This window comes from Conger conger, chromosome 15 (genome assembly GCF_963514075.1).
Source record: "Conger conger chromosome 15, fConCon1.1, whole genome shotgun sequence".
NCBI lineage: Eukaryota > Metazoa > Chordata > Actinopteri > Anguilliformes > Congridae > Conger > Conger conger.
In genome coordinates this window covers 34,303,090-34,327,945 of record NC_083774.1, presented here as the reverse complement: position 1 = coordinate 34,327,945, position 24,856 = coordinate 34,303,090, and the positions used below count along the sequence as shown (strand labels likewise).

The 24,856-nt window shown below is 46.6% G+C and overlaps 2 protein-coding genes across 4 annotated transcripts in view; one reads left to right on the top strand and one right to left on the bottom strand.

Annotated features, from left to right (window-relative positions):
* Positions 1-5,035, bottom strand: part of si:ch211-266k8.4 (carabin) — a 94,770-nt gene extending 89,735 nt beyond the window's left edge. The window contains exons 1-5 of the mRNA XM_061222661.1: positions 4,803-5,035; positions 4,498-4,585; positions 2,906-3,013; positions 2,186-2,378; positions 554-679 (exon numbers count right to left, since the gene is read on the bottom strand). Coding sequence (XP_061078645.1) covers positions 554-679; positions 2,186-2,378; positions 2,906-3,013; positions 4,498-4,585; positions 4,803-4,939 — 652 coding nt within the window. The 5' untranslated portion in view covers positions 4,940-5,035. The remainder of the gene's footprint in view (positions 1-553; positions 680-2,185; positions 2,379-2,905; positions 3,014-4,497; positions 4,586-4,802) is intronic.
* A 3,505-nt stretch (positions 5,036-8,540) lies between these two features.
* Positions 8,541-24,239, top strand: LOC133111602 (transcriptional repressor CTCF-like). 3 transcript variants are annotated; one of them, XM_061222075.1, is made up of 12 exons: positions 8,541-8,705; positions 10,924-11,454; positions 13,085-13,397; positions 13,925-14,095; positions 14,697-14,830; positions 14,976-15,096; positions 15,388-15,537; positions 15,893-16,053; positions 17,165-17,347; positions 18,208-18,337; positions 18,824-19,003; positions 22,126-24,239. In XM_061222075.1, the coding sequence occupies exons 2-12, from the start codon at positions 10,933-10,935 to the stop codon at positions 22,332-22,334; spliced, it is 2,274 nt and encodes a 757-aa protein (XP_061078059.1). In that variant the 5' UTR covers positions 8,541-8,705; positions 10,924-10,932; the 3' UTR covers positions 22,335-24,239. The 3 variants fall into 3 exon arrangements, with proteins under 3 accessions (XP_061078059.1, XP_061078058.1, XP_061078060.1); XM_061222074.1 differs by having other exon boundaries at positions 8,542-8,701; XM_061222076.1 differs by lacking the exon at positions 8,541-8,705 and adding an exon at positions 9,403-10,503.
* The last annotated feature ends 617 nt before the right edge of the window (positions 24,240-24,856 follow it).

Genomic DNA, 24,856 nt, shown 5'->3' with positions numbered 1-24,856 from the left:
AATTTTGATATTTGATATTTGTGCATATATGTTTTGCACAAGAAAATCAAGGCAAAAAGAAAACAGCCATTTGTAAAACAGTTCAAAGTACAGAAACAGTCGACATATGAATAGTTGGCATTGCTGTAGTAAATACACAAACAAACGTTATATTCAAAAAAAATGTTTTATGTAATATTAAAAGGTACAACAGGTAAGATTTGCATGTTAAAACATTGTTACAAGACCATTGTAAATCCCTTTCTATCATTGAAAAAGGCTCACTGACATGTTGACTCACCATCTGCCTGTGTTTGTAGTCCTTAAATTCGGGTTTCAAAATATACAGTTGACAGCCTGAGTGGTTCTAATTGGTTCTAATTACCACAGCCAATGGCGTTTCAATGTCAGCGTGTTTACAGAGAAGGTGGAGGGATAAACAGTGTTGTGGTTTGAAGGTGTTTGTTGCTGCTATTCCTCTCTTGACCATTAGAAGTCCCATTTACCTATTTCGGACTTTAAAATTCTCTGGGGACCTGTCCGTTGTAGCTCAGGTGCCCGGCGTCAGACTCACCTTGGCTGTATCCGATGTGCGGGTTGTAGCGGGCGTAGGCAGTGAGGACTCTAAAGAGCTTGGCCTGGCCTTCGATGGCCTCTGCAGATTCCCCCATGAGGGAGCGGTGCGTCGGAAATGACCTCTCTGAACACAAACCTGGGATTAGCTGAAAAAGAACACGCACTTCCCTCGCCTTCGGGAGAAAGCAAACACAAATCCCGCAAGAGCTCCAGGTATCCAAGGTATGACTTGTTGAGCGACATAGGACAAAGCCAGGTTTGGCGCTGAAGCATGCCCATATCCGAAACTCAGATCGATCAAGCCTGTCATGCCCTTCCCACAGAACGCGCAAACGTTTCAGCAACTTCAGGTCATACCAAACTACCGTGACCATTTGTCATTCTGTCCAACAAGTACAAACTCATTACAGGCTGAATTTTCAGCGAGTGAGGCATTTATAAAGACTGCAACAAGCGGGAAATCTATTTTATCACTGTTTACATACTGCCCACTAACTTATGAATGACACGGCTATATATGGCAACACTCTCTCTCTGTCCGTGTACTGTATATGTATATATACAGATCAAATAAATCAATTAAACTGAGCACTTTGCAGTTTTTGCACTATGAACTTTATAATAAATTTATATTTTTGCTAAAAGCCTCTCTTTTGGATTCTATCCATTATTTACATTGCCGTTTAGGTCTTGTCTACTTATGAAAAACAATGATATAAAAACCTAAAAAGAACACTACAAAGCATTGGGGAATATTGTTTCTATGGGGAGAAGTAGCAACATCCTCAGTTGAGAGTTCTCCATACACCACAAATCATGTCCACCATAACCTGTGACAGAGCCCACTTAGCAGAGTATAATATACACACACAGTGCAGACCACAAGTAATTGGACAGTGACACATTTCTTGTTGTTTTTACTCTGTACTCCAGTAAACAAACAGTTGAAATAAAACAAAGTGCAGACTTTCAGCTTTAATTTGAGGGTTTGGGTGACCGTGCAGGAATTACAGCCAAGCTTCTTTTATACAGTCCCCCCAATTTTAGGGGACCAAAAATAATTGGACAAAAGAACACAATCTGAAATAAACAAAACTAATCATATTCAATATTTCGCTGCAAATCCATTGCAATCAATGACTGCCTGAAGTCTATGACCCATAAACATCACCGGATGCTGGGTATCTGCACGTTAATCACATAGGGATTGTTTTATTTAAATGGTTTGTTTGCTGGAGTACAGAATGAAAACAACAAAATGCTATATGTGTCAGTGTCCAAATACAGACGGCATAACAGAGCTTGAATGTCTGTATATTACAAAATGATACTTAAACCAAGTACATTTTCACTCTTATCTTTGGTTGGAAATATTTCCTATAGCACATACAACACGGGACAGCTGCACTCAAGGAAGGAAGTGCCAGCATGATATAAAAACAGGTATTTATGGGTATAATTGTATACAATATTGGTATAATCTGTTGATATGTACAGCCTCATAATAGCACTGCTTCCTGTGTGTTTCATTCTGTATCCCATGAACCTGGAGACTCTGCTGCAGCGGTGACATGTTCTTGGATTTGCTTGGATTTCTTTTTACTGAAAATGAGCGACCGGGCGGACTCACGGAGGTCCAGCGCTATCTGGCGGAAGATGGCCACGTCGCTGCAGGAGAGCACGGAGGCCTCGGGGGGCTGCGGGGGGGAGGGGGTCGTGCCCATCTCGTTCTCCGTCTCGTTCAGGGTGGCGATGGCCGACAGGATGCTGTACTCGCTCACTCCCAGGTCTACGAGCGGCTCCCGGATCTCTCTCAGGCATCTCTGCGCCACACGGACACTTCAGAAAGCTTTCTTTAACAGAGCACGACACCTCCCGCGACGCGGGTCTCAAAGGGCCGCAGTGTCTGCTGGGTAAGTGCTGGAGCATTTCTTTTTTTCTCCAGTTGTTGATTGGCCTAAAGTGGCTGCCAATTAAAAAATAAACTACAGAGACCTGTAGATTATGTGGCCTTCCAGGACCACAGTTTGTCATCTTTGATGGTACTGGAGATGCAGCAAGTTTTGTCCAAATACATGCTCATTACTCTACTCTACTCTAGAGTTGGCATACTCTGTTATTCTATTTCCTCCAAGTAAACAGCTAAAAAATGTAAGGTTCACTGTCCCTTTTTTAATTAACACTAGGCCATTAACTAACACCGCAACATTTCACCGCTCTTTCTTACTGTAGGTTCTTTCTGGAAAAATCTTAGCAAAACGAGTACAAAATCAGCAAACCATGACAGTTCGACCAAAATCCTCTTTATAGTGAGTTTCTGATAGTGTACTTCTGCAGTGATTGTGAATACCTGGTAACTGAAAGAGCTGGTTTCCCTGAGGGTATGGGTGTTCAAGAGACACTTCCACACTTGTCCTCGGAGAGCTGGAGGGATCCCAATTCTGATAAAGCGTTCAATCTGAGGGGAAAGACACAAAATTTGGGGTCCAAGTCCAACATGCAGTCTCAGGACCGCAGGTAAAATAGCCGAATGAATGACTGAAGTAAAAACAATTAGGGATTCACAATATGGAAATTCCGGCACATCTGATAGTATTCTGCCTGTGTTAGCCAATGACAACACCTTAAACATTAGCGCACAAATGCAAACTGCAACCAAGTAAATAAAGTAGATAAGCATGAACATCAACGTATAAGGGAAAATATCAAGCATTCAGATATTTTCAGAACAAAATATCTCACCTTGCTGACTATTAAGCAGAGAACACAAGTGTTGGTCTAGCTTTGCTTATGACTTTGGCTGGTAAAAAGGCAAAATAATAATAATAATTGGCTATGGATTAATAATAAGATACTTTTTTAGAATGACATTTATGCTTAATGTACAGCATCAGACAAGTGGTTGGCATTTATATAGCACCTTTATCCAAACGCTGTACAAATGATGCCTCTCATTCACCCATTCATATACACACTCAAACACCAACAGCGATTGGCTGCCATGCAAGGCACCAACCAGCTCGTCAGGAGCATTTGGGGGTTAGGTGTCTTGCTTAGGGATACTTCGACACACCCAGGGCGAGATTGAACCGGCAAACCTGCTGACTGCCAGACGCCTGCTCTTGCCGCCTGAGCCAATGTCGCCATCAGGCGTGCATGAAATGTAATCCCTCTTTAGCTTGTGAATGTTGTGTCATCATATTGGCCATAATCTCAGCATCAGGCCAATACCAGAAAGTTCATTTTAAGATATTTTCAACTGATATCGATGATCCCAATATCACTGTGCATCCCTAGAAATGATCACAAGGCCTGTTGTTATAGCTTGGTTGAAATTCTTAATACAAAATCAGGGCTTTGATTGGTCTTGTTAACGTGAGCCTGGTTTACAGTCGGAAAATAGAAACTTATGTTTTTATCTCCTAGTCAAGTGCAAAGGTAGAAAGTCCAGGGGTCAGAAAGTAAAGATCCTGCCAAGTGTTTCTTCCACCAATGAGCAAATCTTACAATGTGTTCTACCTCCTGGCTGAAGAATTGTGGTAATCAGACAAAACTGATGATTGGAACAAAATACTGGGGAGAAATCTTAAATGAAAATAACCTTTGTTGAGGTTATTTTAATTTAATAACCTCGATGTTGTATTTGTTATCCTAATAGTTTTTTCCTAAAAATATTTTGCATTTCATTTATTTTCACTGATACATCTTGTTCTGTGCTTGGTGTAATTTGCTGGAGAAGCAGATTATTATTATTATCTGACAGGTTTTATTTCAAAGCACATTAAATCAATTTCAATGCACTCTGCGTAAATTACAAACAGCACAATAGTGTCAAAGCACGACAGAAAGGTGTGCACCGTTCACCTATAACCTCCAAAGCCCTCCCATGTAATGCAATTTCCCTCATAATAATCGTCAATAACACGTGGATAAATATTTTACCTGGTTCCTGCAAATGAAGCTGGACCCGTTCCAGTAGCTGAGAAGTTCGCACAACTCCTTCACCCTAACAGTGTTTGGTTGCGGGTAGCTGTCAGAAACAAATGTGTTCAGCCTGCTGTTATTAAATAAACTACAAAAATAAACAAAACAGAGGGCAGTTCTTCGAATTGACGTTATAAAACAAAGGATGACTTTTGTTTTACTGTAACGTTACTGATTTAATACCAGCAACTTCTTCACCGGGAATGTTGAACCTTAGCAACAAGCCCATAGCAAATGTTGAAGCTAGAAAGCTAGAAACTGACCTGTAGTCATGACTTCTATGTTGCAGTTTTTGTTCTTTTTTCTTACTCAGGGCAAAACCAAATTCGTCAAAACCCAAGCTGTCGTTACGCCTTCTTGGCGTGCACTTTGCGGTACTACTGCTGCTTCTTCGCCTCATTCTTTTGGCAACAGTAATATCGCAAACTAATATTCCAACGCTAAAATATTACAGGCAAAATCACAGCAAACACTTCAACAACCGTTTCAAGATCCACCTCCGCCAGTCTCAATTTTCAAATCTGACGCCACTTCTTTCCGCCTACGTCACCGCTGAGTGACATTCACACTGACGAATTATAGTCAGGTTTCATAAGCATTACATTTGGTACCCCAAAAATGTTTTTTTTTTCTTGTGTGTGTGTGTGTGTGTGTGTGTGTGTGTGTGTCTTGAAAAATAGATTTCATATGTGTATATATATATATATATATATATATATATATATATATATATATATATACATATGTATGTATATATATGAAGGCTGTACCCTAACCATACCGCCAATTCGTAACTCTTAACCATTTTAACACATAATACAACATCTTATGATCGAAAGTGAACGAAAACAGAATAATTTAAAAACTTTAAAAGCAGCATTATTGGAAGATCAATTATTAAATTAAAGTAAAGGATTCAAACCATAATACCTAACTATGCTTTGGAGAAACACATATCCATATTTAACCATAGTGTAGGTTAAACAAAAAAAAAAAACACAATTAAAACACCTTTTTGACCATTTTGAGAGATCACTATGTCAAGGTAGGCTAATAGCAGATTAGTTGGAAATGTTATTGTGTATGTCCCTCCAGGAACTCCGTTTTCCTCCCGCAGTCCAAAGACATGCATGTTAGGCTGATTGGAGAGTCTAAATTGCCCATAGGTATTGAGTGTGTGAGTGAATGGTGTGTGCCCTGCAAAGGACTGGCAACCTGTCCAGGTTGTATTCCTGCCTTTCGCCCAATGTATGCTGGGATAGGCTCCACCCCCCCCTGCGACCCTGTTCAGGATAAGCGGGTTAGGATAACGAATGAATGAATGAATGAATGAATATTCATATTCAAAGTAGCCGTCTATTCCTTTGGAGAAGATATTTATAAAATCATACGGAAGCCAGGTTTGTATATGAATTTTTTTGTCAAAAATGAAATAGCCTTCTCCAGTTTCTCTTCACTGTTTCATTTATTCTGGGATGAGCTTTGCTAGAATATTTTGGCTACTTCTTCTGCCCAACAATGAGGAAGGTGAGGGTCCAACTGAAGGTCCCAATTCAAGCCAAAACATAGTATGGCAATGTCCAATCAGACTACAGGAAACCCTTCCATGGGACCAGGACCAGGAACATGTCCCTGTTAATAACTTCACCTGAAAATACAGCCTCTAATTGGTAGCATCTCCAATTATTTGTACATCTTTGGTAACACTATTTATTTACTTAGATATACAACACTGCTACCAGCATATAGCAATTACTTACAAATGAAGACAAAATGCTGAAACTGTTCTTGACCTCATCTCAAATAAATAAAAATGTTTTGTGGCTTTTTTATGAATGCAGCATGTATCCATTCTATCTGGAACATTTACTCCTCATGTTCAAAATCTCAAATGTGTTGGATCTTGCTACATATTCAGGAATATTTGCTTAACTTATTCATAGATGAAATAGAAAATGTCTGCAGTACTTTGCCTGTTTTGTCAAACCATTGTAACGAGCAAGGCCTTAATTATGAAACCTGAGACACTGTGAGGCCTACATATTGCCAGGTCTTGCAAAAACCCAGAATCTCCTTTTCTGTCATTTTGTTTTCAGTAATTTTGTTTTTTAAATCTAGCTCCACATACAGTGAGAATGCAACCGCTTAACAACTCTAAGCTAGTTCAAAACCCCATATGCATAATGCTATTGTTCCTGGGAATTCCAATTGTGGTGTGGTGTTTTCACATTCACAATATTAAAAAAATGTTTATATAACAGTTCTGGGCGGCACGGATGGTGCAGTGCGTAGCACTGCCACCTCACAGCAAGGAGGTCCTGGGTTCGAATCCCCGTCGGCCAGGGCCTCTCTGTGCGGAGTTTGCATGTTCTCCCCGTGTCTGCATGGGTTTCCTCCGGGTACTCCGGTTTCCTCCCACAGTCCAAAGACATGCACGTTAGGCTGATTGGAGAGTCTAAATTGCCCGTAGGTATGAGTGTGTGAGTGAATGGTGTGTGCCCTGTGATAGACTGGCGACCTGTCCAAGGTGTATTCCTGCCTTTGGCCCAATGTATGCTGGGATAGGCTCCAGCCCCCCTGCGACCCTGATCAGGATAAGCGGGTTCAGATAATGGATGGATGGATGGATAACAGTTCTGTATTTGTCACAGAACCACATTGGCCTACATACATAAAATGTGTTCCTTATGAACTTGAAATCATAATCCTGCTTCAGACACCGGGGGCCCAGTATTTAAAAACATTTTATCCGGATTTTGAAATCCATTTTTCCAAAAACGTTGGAAAATGTGGAATTCAGTTTGCATTTTAGTCCTATTCTTCTGCAGTAATACACAATACACCTACCCACATACCAACCCGTTAATTAGTTTAGAATAGATAACAGAATATATTATCAAATGACATCCCAAAGTATTTACCATTTTTGAGGCTTTCTTTATACCGCTTTTAGTGTTGTGGGTTCTTGAAAATATTTTATTATTTGATTTAGACTAAATATTGTTTTGGAAGGGTTTGTGTTAATTAATGTTCAATCATTGGATAAAACAATTTATTAAAGATGTGCCATGTGTCCAACATGTCCCTACATCAACCTTGAATCGAGCCTGAATCCACCCTTTCAGTGGAAAGATTATCCTGTTTTTAGGATCCTTATCACTGCCTTAGAATTTTGAAATACCCACAACTAATATCTGATCCAGATTCTCGATAAGATTGGGTTACAAAATCCTTTTTTAAGGATGAGAATCACAACTTCTAGTTTTGAAATACCCCATTTTGAGACTTAATCCTATCTGATTACTGAAATTCTATCTAAAAAAGTCCTACCCAGGAGGCACTAATGTTCTAGTGTGGGTTAATCAAATCTTACACACATAATAGTTTATGGAAGCAGATTGCAAGAGTGGTTGATTGTTGAGCAAACGTTCTACCACAAGTCCCCCCCTAGTCTAACAGAGGATCATTCAACGTCGTTTTTTACTTGCCAGTGCTGTATCTTTTTTGCAAATGTTGATTACAAATGTAGGTCGAAAGGCCTATACAGAAAAGAACACAGTGGAAAAACTGGTTGCATAGCCTACAGGGAAAATACAATGTCAATAAAACAAGGCATAGTGTGTCTTGTTTCAGTTTTCACTTCTCTCTGGAAGCTGGCCCCGTGTGGAACGTTTTTGTATTTATATGTGTGACTGTATGTCAAAAGTGAAATAAGATATTTGTCTTTTTGAGCGCAATATAGGGCCTGCTTGTTTATGCGACCCAAGTATATGTATAGGCGTTTTATATACAAACATGGGAGCTTGCGATTGAGAATATTTTAATAGGGTGCTCGAAGTTGGGAGAGATTGAATTTGAATAATGCCAGAGACGCTGCATATTCCACAATCACGCTCGCGGCGGAGGCCGCGTACAAGGCTGTTGCAATACTTTTCACCGCCACCTTCTGCGCCCCGCCTCCAATTCCACTGGGCGAATCTATCCGCGCATGCGCACGTCTTAGCTCAAGGCCGCCATTTTGTGCGGAGACCACTCTGCCAAACAGGGTGAGAGAGGATTAAAACAGCGGCAGGAGAAGGGCGCGTTTAACAGCATCACCGAAAGACCACAAAACTGAACCTCTGCTTTCCACTGAGTTCATCGAGAAAATAATAAGAAGAGTGTAGGTAAAACCGTACCACTTTTCTGAAAAGGGGGATTTTTGCAGGAGCTTTATTCGGCCTCTAGGTGTCACGATGGCGCTCCCAGTCCCGGCGGCTGGCGGGGGGTGTTTGTCTCCCTCTATCGTTATTGAAAATTTAGCTTGCAAAAAAACGTTATTAAGACAGAAGTTCAGGATAACGATTACTTATTTGGTCTTTAAAATTGATTCTTGGTTAGAATTTGGGTACGCATATGTTTGTAATACCTTCGTTGTTAAGGTAGCCTGTTTAGGCCAGGCGTCCATTTTCTTTCTCTTCTTTGTTTCCTCTTTAAGAAAGATATAAATCCTGGACTGTCTCTGATGTTATTGTATTGTAACCCAGTAAACACCAGCAATATTCAAACGACCAGATGACTGCGTTCCCATATTCCAAATCTTGTACATATTGTGTAATGTTAAGTTAACGTTACCGTGTGTTTAACGTTAGCTAGTTCTTGTGTTTGTTTTCACGGATAAATTGAGATTTGTCGCGCGCCGCCCATTATTAGCGCTAGCTAACGTTAGCAACTGCAAAACATCGCTTCTCCTTCGGCCTCGGCGTCCTCAAATCCGTTTTCGCCATCAGATCCAAATATTTAAATCTATATAAAAATGTATCTTGATTCCTATTATAACAGCGCTGCTGCACTTTGCTAATTTAATCAGTCAAGACTAGACCAGGAAGTTGGCTAACGTCTGTAAGCCTAGCTAGTTCGCATGTTCGAGCTGTTGGCGTACGTATTCTAGCGAGCTGACAAAATCTGATTTTACGTTTAATCTCTGGCAATATCTGCGATATTAAGTATATTACCATTTGCTACCTTACCATTATTCCCTAAATGTGATTGCCGATGTAACGTTAGCCTTGTTAAAGCAAGCTATTTTGTTGCAAACGTTAGCTAGATTCGTCTGATACGTTTTCTTACCAATCCCATTCCCTCCTCCAAAATGAATGCGGCTAGCTAATGTTACTGCAGCAGACCTTTCGTTCAGCAATACTGACAGCTCCCTCTATAAGTCGCCAGATAATGTTACAAAACAAGATTTTCCCCCGGGCAGTATGGAATGGGATCGTTCGTCATTCAATAGCACTTCGCTTTTGATTCACCACTACTTCTGCTTGGCTAATATGTGTAGAAAATATATTGCTAACGGTAACTAGCCAACTAGCAATGGGGTGGGGATGAGTGTTTACGTTGGCGCGCAATCAAGTTTTCGATCGTTTAAAAAATAGACTGATATTAACTTTAATCATTCAACAACTAGAATGTGAGCACCATCTGTGTACTTTTTGACACCTCAAATAGCTATGTAATGTTACATTATAATGTTCAGTCCGCCAACGTTAATGTGTTAGTTTATTTCAGTTTTGCAGCTCTCTAACGTTAGCTAGCTAGCTAATGCAACAAAGCAGCTCACTTCGAAGCTAGCTAAAGCTTGGTCACTCGCTAAAGCTTGGTAACTCGCTAGCTGGTTAGCTTGTCCCCTTGTAGCATACTTAACCCACAATTGTTACCTGTTAAAAATAACCTTGAATACTGTTCAAGTTCGAGCTAATGTTACATAACCCATTGGCTACAAGTATGGATTTAGTTCAGGTTTGTCTAATACATGCCAGTATCCGATTGGTAGTAAATGCAGATTTGGCAGACATTTGATTATCGAAGCTGATAAACGGTAGAAGCAAGTTATCTTTCAGAAGTGTAGATAATTGTCGCTGCTGTGCTCTGCTCCAATTTATTTTCCTTTAAAGGTTTATCTGGTCCAGCATAACGGAGTGTGTAAGTTAGTGTACACTTGTGTGGTATTGTTTAAAAAAAAAAAACAAAAAAAAAAAAAAACAATTTTTAACAGACGATAAGTAGTGTCTCAAGCCAAATGCCATACCATTTTTTAAATCTCCCCAAAGGACTAAAGATTATATTTTCCCTTATTACCCCTTAATTTGTTGATAGATCATTGTGTTTTTCGCTTAGAATTACAGATCGAGATTTCTCTTCTTGATAATTTATTACTTCATTAGTAAAGCTTGGTAAGCTTTTCAGACTTGTAATGTTCACTGGCCTTTTAAAATCCACCTCTATCCATTGATGAAAGGGGAAGTTCAGGTATGCAGTTTTGATGACTGTCGTCCGTGTGTGTGTGCATGTTTTTGTGTCCGTGTGTGTCCGTCCGTGTGCGTGCATGTGTGTGCCGCGTAGGTCGGACGGATGGAAGGCGAGCCCACTGGCGCTGTGCTGGAGGAGGCCGGAGACGCCTACAAAGCCAAGGACTGCAGGACGTACCAGCGGCGGCGTGAGGGCGGGGCCGAGGAGGATGGGGCGGAGCTGCTGCAGGCCGTGGGCCTGGAGGGGGCGGGGCCCCAGCAGCAAGCCGCGGCCGGGGTGGTGGAGATGATGGTTATGGACACCCTGGACCCCACGCTCCTGCAGATGAAGACGGAGACGCTGGAGCACCAGCGCCACCCTGAGGTCGGGGTGGCGGTGCCGGGCACGGCGCACGAGGCCACGGTCACCACGGCGGACGACACGCAGATCATCACGCTGCAGGTGGTGAACATGGAGGAGCAGCAGCTGGGCCTGGGCGAGCTGCAGCTGGTGCAGGTGCCCGTCTCGGCCGCCGCCGTCGCTGTGGACGAGCTGCAGGGCTCCTTCGCCGACGCCACTGCCGCCATGCCCAAGGACGGCGAGCCCGTCATCTGCCACACGCTGCCACTGCCTGAGGGCTTCCAGGTGAGGCCCGCATTCCCAACCAGACTATGGGCCCTGTCCACACACTAGAGCAGAGTATGGGCCCTGTCCGCACACTAGAGCAGAGTATGGGCCCTGTCCGCACACTAGAGCAGAGTATGGGCCCTGTCCGCACACTAGAGCAGAGTATGGGCCCTGTCCGCACACTAGAGCAGAGTATGGGCCCTGTCCGCACACTAGAGCAGAGTATGGGCCCTGTCCGCACACTAGAGCAGAGTATGGGCCCTGTCCGCACACTAGAGCAGAGTATGGGCCCTGTCCGCACACTAGAGCAGAGTATGGGCCCTGTCCGCACACTAGAGCAGAGTATGGGCCCTGTCCGCACACTAGAGCAGAGTATGGGCCCTGTCCGCACACTAGAGCAGAGTATGGGGCCTGTCCGCACACTAGAGCAGAGCCATGGCCATCTCATTTCAGTTCTTGAATGTACAGTATTATTTGTAGAGAAAATGTGCATTTAAAAAAAAAAAAAAAAAAAAAAAAAAAAAAGGTATATGCTAAGATACATACTAAAAACATGCACCACAATGGCCACGTGTTCTAGCAAACATTAACCATTTCAGTCAAAATGTCTGCTCTACTATTGTTTTGAGCACCTACAAAATGTTCTCAACCAAAGCCAAAACGACTTGGGATTTGGGTGGCACTTCGTATAGGGCTTGTGACTGAAAGCATTTAGAACAACACAAGTTGAGTTGGGTATGTAGGTCAGGTTGTTTTATAGAGGACGAGTGTTTAATAAGGGGCTCAAAAGGAAACGGTTGAGTCTTGATGTAGAGATCTAGAGGTCTCTGTCTAGAGCAGCGTTCTGTGTTGCCAGTATCCATGGAAACATCTCAGCCCTGTCTAATGACTGGAATTTCATTTTAACTGGCTCTCCCGGGGAATTCACTCTTGGGTCCCATTACCTCCAGTGCAATTAGAAGTGGTATGAAATCCGGACCGCAAGTGTTTTGGTCGGCCGGGCTGAAAGCCTCTATGCACTGGTCAGCGAGCACGTCAGCCGATTGGCCGCCGGCAAGTGGACGCTCAAAGCGGCTTCTTTCGACTCGTGTCTGCACAAGCCTTACTAGCCGGCGGTAGCCTGAGGAGGCTACCAGCGGCTAACATGCTGTGTTACAGGGCACACGCTCGCCTTTGTTCTTCTGAATCAATACCTGGGTGAGCAGCAATGATGTATGACTGGCCATTTGAAATTGAGATAAAAGGGGGAGCTATTAACAAAGGCCCCTATGCATACACCCACATATTCATACATGAATGCCCACACATACAAAACATACATGCACACCTTCTATTTCAGCTGCCCTACCACCTATACCCTGCTCCTGCTGATTGGCTGAAGGCAAGGTGGTGTGCGCTTAGTCAGTACTTGGATGGGGGCTGGAGAAACTACTTTGGAGCTTAAAGGGTGTTGGTGGGCCAGTAGTGGGCGCTCTGCCCACTGAACCAAACCAGTAGTGGGTTCCAAAATTTTGTTAGCATGTTAGCCCAGAGCCCTGCCTTGGCTTTATAGGGATGCTAGCGGAGCGTGTGGGCTCATTGCTGCATTGAACGGCGGGAGTCGTGAGACGTTAGTGGCTGCTGACGCGTGCCCGTACCCGTCCTCCAGGTGGTGAAGGTGGGGGCGAACGGGGAGGTGGAGACGGTGGAGCAGGATGAGCTGCAGGTGGAGGAGCAGCTGGCCCAGTCCCAGAACGAGGACCCCTCCTGGGCCAAAGACCCCGACTACCAGCCCCCCATGAAGAAGACCAAGAAGGCCAAGAAGAGCAAGCTGCGCTACGACACGGAGGAGGGCAAAGACATGGACGTGTCCGTCTACGACTTCGAGGAGGAGCAGCAGGAGGGGCTGCTGAGCGAGGTCAACGCCGAGAAGGTGGTGGGCAACATGAAGCCCCCCAAACCCACCAAGATCAAGAAGAAGGGTGAGAGTCCGTTGTGCTGGTGACGTTGTAGCAACGCCCAGGGAAATGTCACGGCAATTTCTAGCAAGACCCAGGGAAAGTTCTAGAAACATGAAGGCAACATAACACCCAGAGAGCGTATCAGCAACACCCAGGGAATGTGATAGAAACATGAATGGAACGTTGTAGCAACACCCATTACTCAAAGGCAACACCCAGGGAATGTTATAGAAACGTGGAGTGGAACATTATAGCAATAGGGTTATGGTCAGTTTGTTTAGTGGGTATGCTGTAAGTTCTCTGCTACACTTGTTATAACAAAACTATCATGAACTGTATTTGTTCTTTTGACTGTGCGACTGAGGCAGGCTTCGTACTACACTGTTAATGCTGTAATATCAAGGCTGCCACACAGTAAAAAATAAAAATAAAAATACAGTTCCTGAACTCTGTTAGAAGGAGGAGCTCATTTTGTAGAGTAGAGGGTTTGCCTCCTGCCGCCTGGCGGGGTGCTGGTGCTGACTGTGCCCCCCTGCCGCCCGGCTCAGGTGTGAAGAAGACCTTCCAGTGCGAGCTGTGCAGCTACACCTGCCCGCGCCGCTCCAACCTGGACCGCCACATGAAGAGCCACACCGACGAGAGGCCACACAAGTGCCACCTGTGTGGCCGCGCCTTCAGGACCGTCACGCTCCTGAGGAACCACCTGAACACGCACACAGGTACGCTCGGAACGCCCCAGCACACACAGGTCGGCTCGAAAACACCTGAATATGCACACGGGCATCTGAACACACACAGAGGTACCCTTGGAACACCTGGACATGTACACAGGTACTCTCGGAACACCTGAACATGTATACAGGTACCCTCGGAACACCTGAACACGTATACAGGTACCCTCGGAACATCTGAGCACGTATACAGGTTCCCTCTTAACATCTGAGAATGCACAGACATTGCTCAGAATACCTGCAAACCTACGCAATCAATGTATTAATCACTTTCAGTGTAATGGACAACTGCTTAATACTGTTCTTGCTGTGATTGGAGACTACAGTCTAATACTGCTTTGCTGTGATTACCTCTTGTGTGACCCTGGCCTGCTGTGCTTGGCTCCTGTGTCACACTGCCCTGCTGTGATTGGCTCCTGTGCCACACTGCCCTGCTGTGATTGGCTCCTGTGCCACACTGCCCTGCTGTGATTGGCTCCTGTGCCACACTGCCCTGCTGTGATTGGCTCCTGTGTGACCCTGCCCTGCTGTGACTGGCTCCTGTGTGACCCTGCCGTGCTCTGATTGGAGTGGTTTTGTGCTCTATCAGGAACGCGGCCGCACAAGTGTGGAGACTGTGACATGGCCTTCGTCACCAGCGGAGAGCTGGTCCGGCATCGCCGCTACAAGCACACCCACGAGAAGCCCTTCAAGTGCTCCATGTGTGACTATTGCAGCGTGGAGGTGAGCTGATACACACGTGCGCCCGCGCACATAGAAACACTCTCTCAAACACACAAAACACACTCTCACACACTCACAAACACACACTCTCTCACGCACTCGCACGCACGCACACTCACACGCAGCCTCTCCGTCTCTGTTGCAGGTCAGTAAGTTGAAACGGCACATTCGCTCTCACACTGGGGAGCGGCCCTTCCAGTGCAGCCTGTGCAGCTACGCCAGCAGGGACACCTACAAGCTGAAGAGACACATGAGGACTCACTCAGGTGAGACGGGAAGCTGCCAGAGATGTTACTATATCAACCAGATGGTCAACTCGTTTTTCCGTTTTCCGTTTTCCTACCGGCGAAATGTTACAATTGTACGGCTGACCCCGAAATGATCCTGTACCTCTGGCTCCTGTTGCTCCCCAAAGCCCCTTGCCTTTCAGATAGACACAAGATGGAAGCAGTATGAGGGTTGACTATGTGGCTGATGTGTGATGTGTTTGGTGCGTGTATCCTCAGCGGGTGTGGGTTTGTGTAAGGGGAAGTACTGAGTGCCGATGGTGTCCGCAGGGGAAAAGCCGTACGAGTGCTACATCTGCCACGCCCGCTTCACCCAGAGCGGCACCATGAAGATGCACATCCTGCAGAAGCACACAGAGAACGTGGCCAAGTTCCACTGCCCCCACTGTGACACGGTCATCGCCCGCAAGAGCGACCTGGGTTAGTGTGTGTGTGTGTGTGTGTGTGTGTGTGTGTGTGTGTGTGTGTGTGTGTGTGTGTGTGTGTGTGTGTGTGTGTGTGTGTGTGTGTGTGTGTGTGTGTGAGAGAACGTGGCCAAGTTCCACTGGCCCCACTGCGACACGGTCATCGCCGCAAGAGCGACGTGTGTGTGTGTGTGTGTGTGTGTGTACGTGGCCAAGTTCCACTGGCCCCACTGCAACACGGTCATCGCCCGCAAGAGCGACCTGGGTCTGTGGCGTGGTGTGGCGTGTTTTCCTATGTTAGTGGGGACCTCAGGCAGACGTTTCCATGCTTGCGTGGGTTTACTCGCCCCCCCCTCCCTTCTCTCTGGCAGGAGTGCACCTGCGGAAGCAGCACTCGTACATCGAGCAGGGCAGGAAGTGCCGCTACTGCGAGGCCGTGTTCCACGAGCGCTACGCTCTCATCCAGCACCAGAAGTCCCACAAGAACGAGAAGCGCTTCAAGTGCGATCACTGTGACTACGCCTGCCGCCAGGTGAGCACTCACACACTCACACATACACATACACGCACGCACACACACACTCACACACACACACACTCACACACACACTCACACTCACACACACACACACACGCACACACACACTCACACACACACTCACACTCACACACTCACACACACACACACACACACTCACACTCACACACTCACACACACACACACACACACACACACTCACACACACACACACTCACACACACACTCACACTCACACACACACACACACACACACTCACACACACATACACGACACTTCGGGATGCTAAAGCTGAATGCTCAAGTTTGCTCAGGTTGTAAATAAACATCGTCCCCATCTGTTCTGTGATTTCTGCTTTTTTTTTTTTTTCCTTTTACTGCTGAAGTTGGCTTGCTATCAACTAGCTTCTGAAAGGGTCCTAACTCTGTGGCAGTCATAAGTTATTCCTGACATACAATGCCCTCCATAACGTTTGGGACCAAGACCCATAATTTATTTGCCTCTGTACTCTACAATTTGAGATTGAGTACATTTTTTTTACATTTTGGTTATACTATTTAGACATTACAGCAGTGATTATGCGTAGTCCCCCGCATTTCAGGGCACTGTAATGTTTGGGACACAGCAATGTCATATAAATGGAAGTAGTCCTGTTTTGTATTTTGTTGCATATCCATTGCATACCATGACTTGATGTCTGTGACCTATGAACAGTTATCAGAGTCTGGATGTCTTATTTTTCAATTGTGCTACAGGTGACACTAGTACTTTTTGCATTTGAATTAATCTCTGTGGGAATTATACTGATACAATTTGGAACACATTTGTTGGCTAAATAGCTTTAAGTCATCAAGGGTCCAAGGTATCAAATGAGCCTCAAACCATCATGCTGCTGCCACACACATGCATAGAAATAATAGTTTCTCCTGACAAATTTTCACGTCAAACTCAATGGAAAAAACTCAAGAGGAACAGTTGTTGTAGTTTGTACTGCGTGCCTGGCAGCAGCACGGTGGTTTGAGGCTCGGCGACCGTTGACGGAACGCATGGGCCGCGTCTCGGGTGTGCGGGAGTAACGGCGTGCCCTCCTCGACCCCTCCCCAGGAAAGGCACATGGTGATGCACAAGCGCACGCACACGGGCGAGAAGCCGTACAACTGCAGCCACTGCGAGAAGACCTTCCGCCAGAAGCAGCTGCTCGACATGCACTTCCGCCGCTACCACGACCCCAACTTCGTCCCCACCTCCTTCGTGTGCACCAAGTGCGGCAAGACCTTCACCCGCAGGGTACGGGGGTACAGGGGTACGGGGGACCCCCTGCGCACGACATGCTGCTCTTACGCACTTTAGTCCCTGCTTTTGCTTTTCATTACATTTCTTAGTAAGCTTGAGAGTGGTGGCTGAGCATGATCTGTCTGCGCCAACCCTGTTTCTGTGGTCTGTCCTTCCAGCAAACCGCCGCCGGTGTTCATTAGCTAATAGGCAAATTGAGCTGAGGTAACGAAAGCCTGAGAAGGCACTGGCCCTCCAAGCAGGGCGACCGTACGGAGGGGGAAAGTTAAAGATGCAATAGGTAATTTAGGACTTCTAACGGTCAAGAGAGGAATTGCAGCAACGAACACACTCAAACCACAGCACTGTTTATCCCTCCCCCCTTCTCTGTGAACATGCTGAAGTTGAAACTCCGTTGGCTGTGGCAATTTTCCAATTTTCAACCAATGAGCTTGAATTGTTGTACAGCTATACGATGTTTTGGTGCTGAGTGCCAGCCCGTCAACCCGACTATAGGACTATAAACGCAGGTAGAGGGTGAGTCAACATGTCAGTGAGCCTTTTTCAATGATCGGGAGGGATTTACAATGGTCTTACAACAATATTTTAACACAAGTCTAGCCTATTGTACCTTTATACAGGCATCACAGGGGGCCCTCAGTAAATTGTGCTGTCACTGCGCAGGGTTGGGCTGGCCTGGGCTGGTGGTGTGGGCCCAGTGAGAGATCTTTTCAGGCCCCTTGGCCGGGTCTCTCTTGTAAAATGAGATCTTTAATCTCAATGAGACTTTATCTGATTAAATAACAGTAAGTAAGGAACAGTAAGTAAAGTCCTGGCTTTGTCCCGCCCGTTCACCGTGTCCCTGCGCCCCTCAGAACACCATGGCCCGGCACACAGAGTCCTGCAGCGGCGAGACGGATGAGGAGAACGGCGCACCGCCCAAGAGGGGCAGACCGGGGAGGAAGAGGAAGATGCGCTCCAGGAAGGACGAAGACGACGACAGCGGTGAGGGGGGGGGTCAGCCGTGCGGTTATTCCCACGGCGGTTGGGGACTTTCAAAGCGCTTCTCGCTCTGATGAAGTGGTTTCTGTGGGAGGCAAGGAACTTGTAATGGGGGAAAAAGCTCAATGAATGGTCTTGTTTTCAAATGATCAAATACAGTCCTGGAGCACCTTGTGATCGATCTTGAAAAGTCCAATTTGACATTAGGATTTAGTATTATAATTACTGCAGAAACCCTGCAGAAATATCCTATCAGTCGCAAAATCTGTCTGGGCCAATCGAAAATGGGCACTAAAACTGAAATGATTTGAAAAGCCAAGAAAAGTGAACCGTCCTTTTAACTGCCAACCTTTAGCTTCTACCCTATAAATTCTAGCCTTTAAACCCCAACCTTTAACCTCTGTTCCATAAACCTTTAAGTCTCTAACCACCAGCCTTTCACCTCTGTACTGTAAATTTCAACACTTTACCCTCGGTCTTCCTGTGCAGATGATGACCACGCAGAGCCCGACCTGGAGGACATTGAAGAGGAGGATGATGACCTGTTGTCCGAAATGGAGGTGGAGCAGGCGCCTGCCACCACCCCCGTGCCCGCCCCCATGCCCCCGCCCGTGAAGAGGAAACGCGGCCGGCCTCCTGGCAAAGCCAACCAGCCCAAACCCGCACCTCGTAAGTCCGCTGCCCCTACACGCCAACCAGCCCAAACCCGCACCTCGTAAGTCCTCTGCCCCTACATGCCAACCAGCCCAAACCCGCACCTCGTAAGTCCTCTGCCCCTACACGCCAACCAGCCCAAACCTGCACCTCGTAAGTCCTCTGCCCCTACACGCCAACCAGCCCAAACCTGCACCTCGTAAGTCCTCTGCCCCTACACGCCAACCAGCCCAAACCCGCACCTCGTAAGTCCTCTGCCCCTACACGCCAACCAGCCCAAACCTGCACCTCGTAAGTCCTCTGCCCCTACACGCCAACCAGCCAAAACCTGCACCTCGTAAGTCCTCTGCCCCTACACGCCAACCAGCCCAAACCCGCACCTCGTAAGTCCTCTGCCCCTACACGCCAACCAGCCCAAACCTGCACCTCGTAAGTCCTCTGCCCCTACACGCCAACCAGCCCAAACCCGCACCTCGTAAGTCCTCTGCCCCTACACGCCAACCAGCCCAAACCTGCACCTCGTAAGTCCTCTGCCCCTACACGCCAACCAGCCCAAACCCGCACCTCGTATGTCCTCTGCCCCTACACAACCAACCAGCCCAAACCCGCACCTCGTAAGTCCTCTGCCCCTACACGGCCAACCGGCCCAAACCTGCACCCCGTGAGTCCTCTGCCCCTGCACGCCAACCAGCCCAAACCCGCACCTCGTAAGTCCTCTGCCCCTACACGGCCAACCAGCCCAAACCTGCACCTCGTAAGTCCTCTGCCCCTACACGCCAACCAGCCCAAACCCGCACCTCGTAAGTACTCTGCCCCTACACGCCAACCAGCCCAAACCTGCACCTTGTGAGTCCTCTGCCCCTACACAACCAACCAGCCCAAACCTGCACCTCGTAAGTCCTCTGCCCCTACACAACCAACCAGCCCAAACCCGCACCTCGTGAGTCCTCTGCCCCTATACGGCCAACCAGCCCAAACCTGCACCTCGTAAGTCCTCTGCCCCAACACGCCATCCAGCCCAAACCTGCACCTCGTAAGTCCTCTGCCCCTACACGCCAACCAGCCCAAACCCGCACCTTGTGAGTCCTCTGCCCCTACACAACCAACCAGCCCAAACCTGCACCTCGTGAGTCCTCTGGCCCAACACGCCAACCAGCCCAAACCCGCACCTCGTGAGTCCTCTGCCCCTACACAACCAACCAGCCCAAACCTGCACCTCGTGAGTCCTCTGCCCCTACACAACCAACCAGCCCAAACCTGCACCTCGTAAGTCCTCTGCCCCTACACAACCAACCAGCCCAAACCTGCACCTCGTAAGTCCTCTGCCCCTACACAACCAACCAGCCCAAACCTGCACCTCGTAAGTCCTCTGCCCCTACCCGGCCAACCAGCCCAAACCTGCACCTCGTAAGTCCTCTGCCCCTGCCAGAGTGGTACTGCCTCTGTCCAAGAGAGGCAATGTGGCCATCCCCCGAGCTACACTGAGTTTAGTGACATGCTGAACATCATTGATTTTATTTATATTACTTGGTATTGTGCGCTTGCTTACTGTGTTCTGGTAATACAAAGGAATTGATTGCCTGAGTTAGCCTGATTCGCAGTTGTTTGTCAACTGAGGGAATCGGGATATACTCGAGATATTTCATCTGCATCGTCAAAGCACAGTAAGCAAGTACACAACACAAACGAGTGTAATGTGAATAAAACGTGATTAACAGCATTTCCCCAAGCTACCATTTCTGTTATGCTTGAGCAGTAAAATAACCATCCAGTTGCTGACCACAGGAGCTAGCTGGCTGATGCTACTTTGCTAGCTAGTGATACGTCCTTTGTGGCATTAGCCCTTAGCGAGCTTACTTCACTCGAACGTTAACTCATTGTTATATTGAGATTATGGTTATGCCAAAAATGATCCGTTAGGTAGATTATTCATTAAAACATGAACTCGGCTATTGATAAAATTCTGAGCGAGAATTTAAAAGCCAAGGCTATATTGCCTGCTGACCGTTGTTTTTTAGTCGCCCCGATGCTGATTTCCTACCGCTGCAATACCAGCCAGCATGAGTGAAGTGGTAGCAGTTTCCCTGAAGAGTCTGGGTTGTTTTCTGGAATCCCTTGTCTTTGGCGTGTCTAGATTAATGGCCAATGCTCATTTCTGACAGCACTGTCCAAAGTACAGACCCTGCCATAACCCCTGTGCTGAGCGCTGGGGGGGAACAAGGCCACTGTAGCAGCATGAAAGTTTTGCTGTGGCCATGAAAACACAAGCTGCCAGACTTCTCTTGCAGCAGTGCTGCTTATACCTTGCAGTCGAACCTCAGAGAACCAAACTCATTGGGAATGAAGGTCGTTCGCAACGCTGACAATTTGGGAATTCTGAAATTTTACGAAATTCAAAATGTATTTAAGTTCAGTTTATTCCAATAACCTCACTGGCATCTAAGTGTGCTAACTGTCATATGTACATCACATAACCAACAATAGGCTACATTGTAAACTTGTAAAATAGCCATATCAGAAACCAAACCGTACGGTGACTTTGTATGGCAAAGCAACAACGTTTTGCACTCTTGTGCAAAAAGCAGATTGCTGCTTGCATTGGCTGTAGCCGAACAGGGTATAGCATTGGACATATAAAATTAGCGCAAACAGGGAAAACAATCTAAAAAACTTGCACTGATATCAAAATTAGATAAGGGAGTGAGCTTAACGGCTGAAAATTGCATACAAAGAAAGTAAAGATTGAGTCACATTGTTGGTTGACCACGAGTTTCAGATCTGTGAGGTTCTACTGTATAGCATGCATTGAAAATGACTGCGAAATGCAAACGAGGAACACAAATGAAAAGCCTGTCTTGCTCTGTGTCATTTTAATTACCAGTTGGTTCTGAGAAAGGTGGTCAGCTCATTGCAAGGTTGGAATTGAGCTTTGGTTGAGTGGTTGGATGTTGTTTTTGAGGTCTCTTTGAGGTTTAACTAAGATCACAGTTGAATTGGGTTTGGATTGGAGTTATTTGGTTGATATTTCACTGTGTTTGGGCCGTGCTGAACGGCTCCGTTTGCGTGCGTGTCGAGTCGCCGCTGCGACGGCGTGTTGCTGCTCTCGCTGAGCCCCGTCGCTCTGGTGGGTTCCTCAGCTGCTGCCATCATCCGGGTGGAGGACGAGTGCACGGGCGCGGTGGAGGACATCATCGTGAAGAAGGAGGCGGAGCCTGCGGCGGAGCCCGACGCCGAGCAGGGCGGGGCCGACGGCGGGGAGGCGGAGACTGTGCAGCTGCCCGTCACGGAGGCCGCGCCCAATGGCGACCTGACGCCGGAGATGATCCTGAGCATGATGGACCGGTGATGGCCGCCGCCCGCCTCCTGCCGTCCCAGAACCCCCTCCCCTCTCCCGCCCCCGGCCCCCTCTACGAAACCGCCCGACCGGTTTGTTTCTCTTAACCAGTTTCCTCTCTCTGGCCTTCTGGCTTCTCTCCCCTCACTAGCACATCTGACCGCAGAGGATTGTGGGAAGACTGCGGGAGCAGAGAAGCCGTTTCTTAATGATGATGTGACGGGATCTATACCGCGTGTCCCAGTGCAGGGTGTGGGACGCGAGGTCCGCTTTGCTCTCCCGACTAACAGCTTACGTTCTCTCAACGCTTCTGTTACCGCGCCAGGGAAGCGCAGATAGGCCGTTGTTCGCCCTGTGTAGAGCCCTCTCGCCCGTCTGAAGGATTTAGGATCTTTCTGGGCTCGTGTTCCCACCTTTCGAATGAGTCGCTCTTGGCCTGTGGCTGCAGACCGGCCTCTCCTACCTCAGATGAGGTTTCCTGGCTGGTTACTCGTCTTCAGCCAAGGGGGGGGTAGAATTATGAGACCTGTTGTTGAAGCCTGCAATTATGTTGTACAAAAGCAATCTCGCTAGTTTTGCTTGTAAATATATATATTTTTTCTTTTAGGTACATTTTAATCTATCCTAGTTATCAAATACCTTGTAAATGCTGAAGAAAATAGGCATTTTAAGAAGTAGCTTTTGGATTTCAACCAACAAAGTCTTTTGCTTTTGGTGTGTAAATGTGCAGAAATACAACAAAGAAAATCATGTAGCAAAACATGGCCCTTGAACATGCCCCTTCACTGTGCTCCCTGTTCCTCTGCTCACTGCTGCCTCCCCTCTCTGGGGCTCACACACACTCAGACACACACACACACACACACACACACACACACACACACTCACGCAGACACACACACAAATACACACACACACACTCATGCACACACACACACACACACAGTCATGCAGACACACACACATGCATGCACACACACACTCACACAGACATGCACACACACACACACACACACACACACACACACACACACTCACGCAGACACACACACAAACACACAAACACACACACACACACTCATGCACAGTCACACGCACACACACACACACACACACAGACATGCAGACACACACACATGCACACACACACACTCACACAGACATGCACACACACACGCACACACACATGCGCACACACTCACACAGACATGCGCACGCACACAGACACGCACGCACGCGCGCGCATACAGACATGCGCACACACGCACACACACATGTACACGCATACACAGACACCCTCTCAAATGTACACACACACGCACACCCTCTCAAACACATGCGTGCATAAATTTGTTGGCGTGAGCCTTTCTGTTTTGGCTTTTCAGCACAGTGGACTTGTCCTGGTAGGAGAGAACCAGCTCTCCCTTCATGAGCCGTTTACGAATCCAAGCCATTGTGCTGCATCAGCTCGACAACGTCACAGCTTGGGACACGACATGTTTTTTAGGTTTTAGTTTTTTGTTTTTTTTAAACAAAGCCGTTTTCTTCCGATTCATAGTATGTTAGCGAGATTACATTCGACCCGGGTGAGGTTTTGCACGTGCAGGAAGCCGGGCGTGTGAAACGTCAGCGGGGAGAGGTGGTGGGTTATGGGAGGAACGCTGTCTCACTTCCTAAAAGCCGTCTGCTTTTGCAAAGGGTTTTTACTGATTCCCTACTACATATGTAATTGTATTCTGATTTGTTTTGTTTTGTTTTTTTAACTCGAGGTAATGCATTTTTTTGTACTTGGCTTATATCATGTGAGTTTCTCAGTGTTTGAAAGCCAACATTATAAAATACGTTTATCAGGGTGGGGCATGGAGGGTGTAGAATGTATTGCTGTACAGCTATTAAAACAAAATGGCTGAACTTGAACTCTCTCTCTCTCTCTTGTGTTGCTTGCTGGGGCTGGAGGCTGCAGGAAATTCACTGCTGGTATCTGTGCTGTTTTTGTATCTGCTGTTTTTGTAAATGCATCCGTCACTGCCATGAGGAGATGCATGATTATGATTATGATATAGGGGCACCCCTAGTTTAAATGTCTTGCAATTAATACGTATGTGATCGAAAGCAAACCTGAACTCTGTTTATAAATGATAAAGCAAAAGGGCCCTGTGAAAAAGTTTGGGAACCCTTTTGGATTCTTTGCTTCATTTTAAAAAGATGATTATTAATGCATTGACCCTGGTGATTTACTTGTTATGGTTTCAATGAGTTAGGTGAGTATAATTCCAGGGCTGAACTTTTTATTCTGAAGTAACTCCATGGCTAGCATCCAAGTATCCAACTGCTGTGGCTGTTCTGTCTGGTGTTAACAACCATGGGTTCCTCCAAACAGTTGTCCAAGGATTTCAGAATGAAGATGGTTCATTTCCACCAAGAAGGAGAAGGCTACAGAAACTCTCTCAATGTTTTAAACAACCTATTTCCACTGTCAGACACATTCTTAGAAAATGGACACTGAATGGAACAGTTGAAGTCAAGGCAAGGTC

Excerpts from the sequence above, each read along its gene's own strand:
- LOC133111602 (XM_061222075.1), top strand. The coding sequence starts at position 10,933 with ATGGAAGGCGAGCCCACTGGCGCTGTGCTGGAGGAGGCCGGAGACGCC. Across the intron at positions 14,096-14,696 it reads CCACCTGAACACGCACACAG|GAACGCGGCCGCACAAGTGT; the intron begins GTACGCTCGGAA and ends GTGCTCTATCAG. Across the intron at positions 15,097-15,387 it reads ACACATGAGGACTCACTCAG|GGGAAAAGCCGTACGAGTGC; the intron begins GTGAGACGGGAA and ends TGGTGTCCGCAG.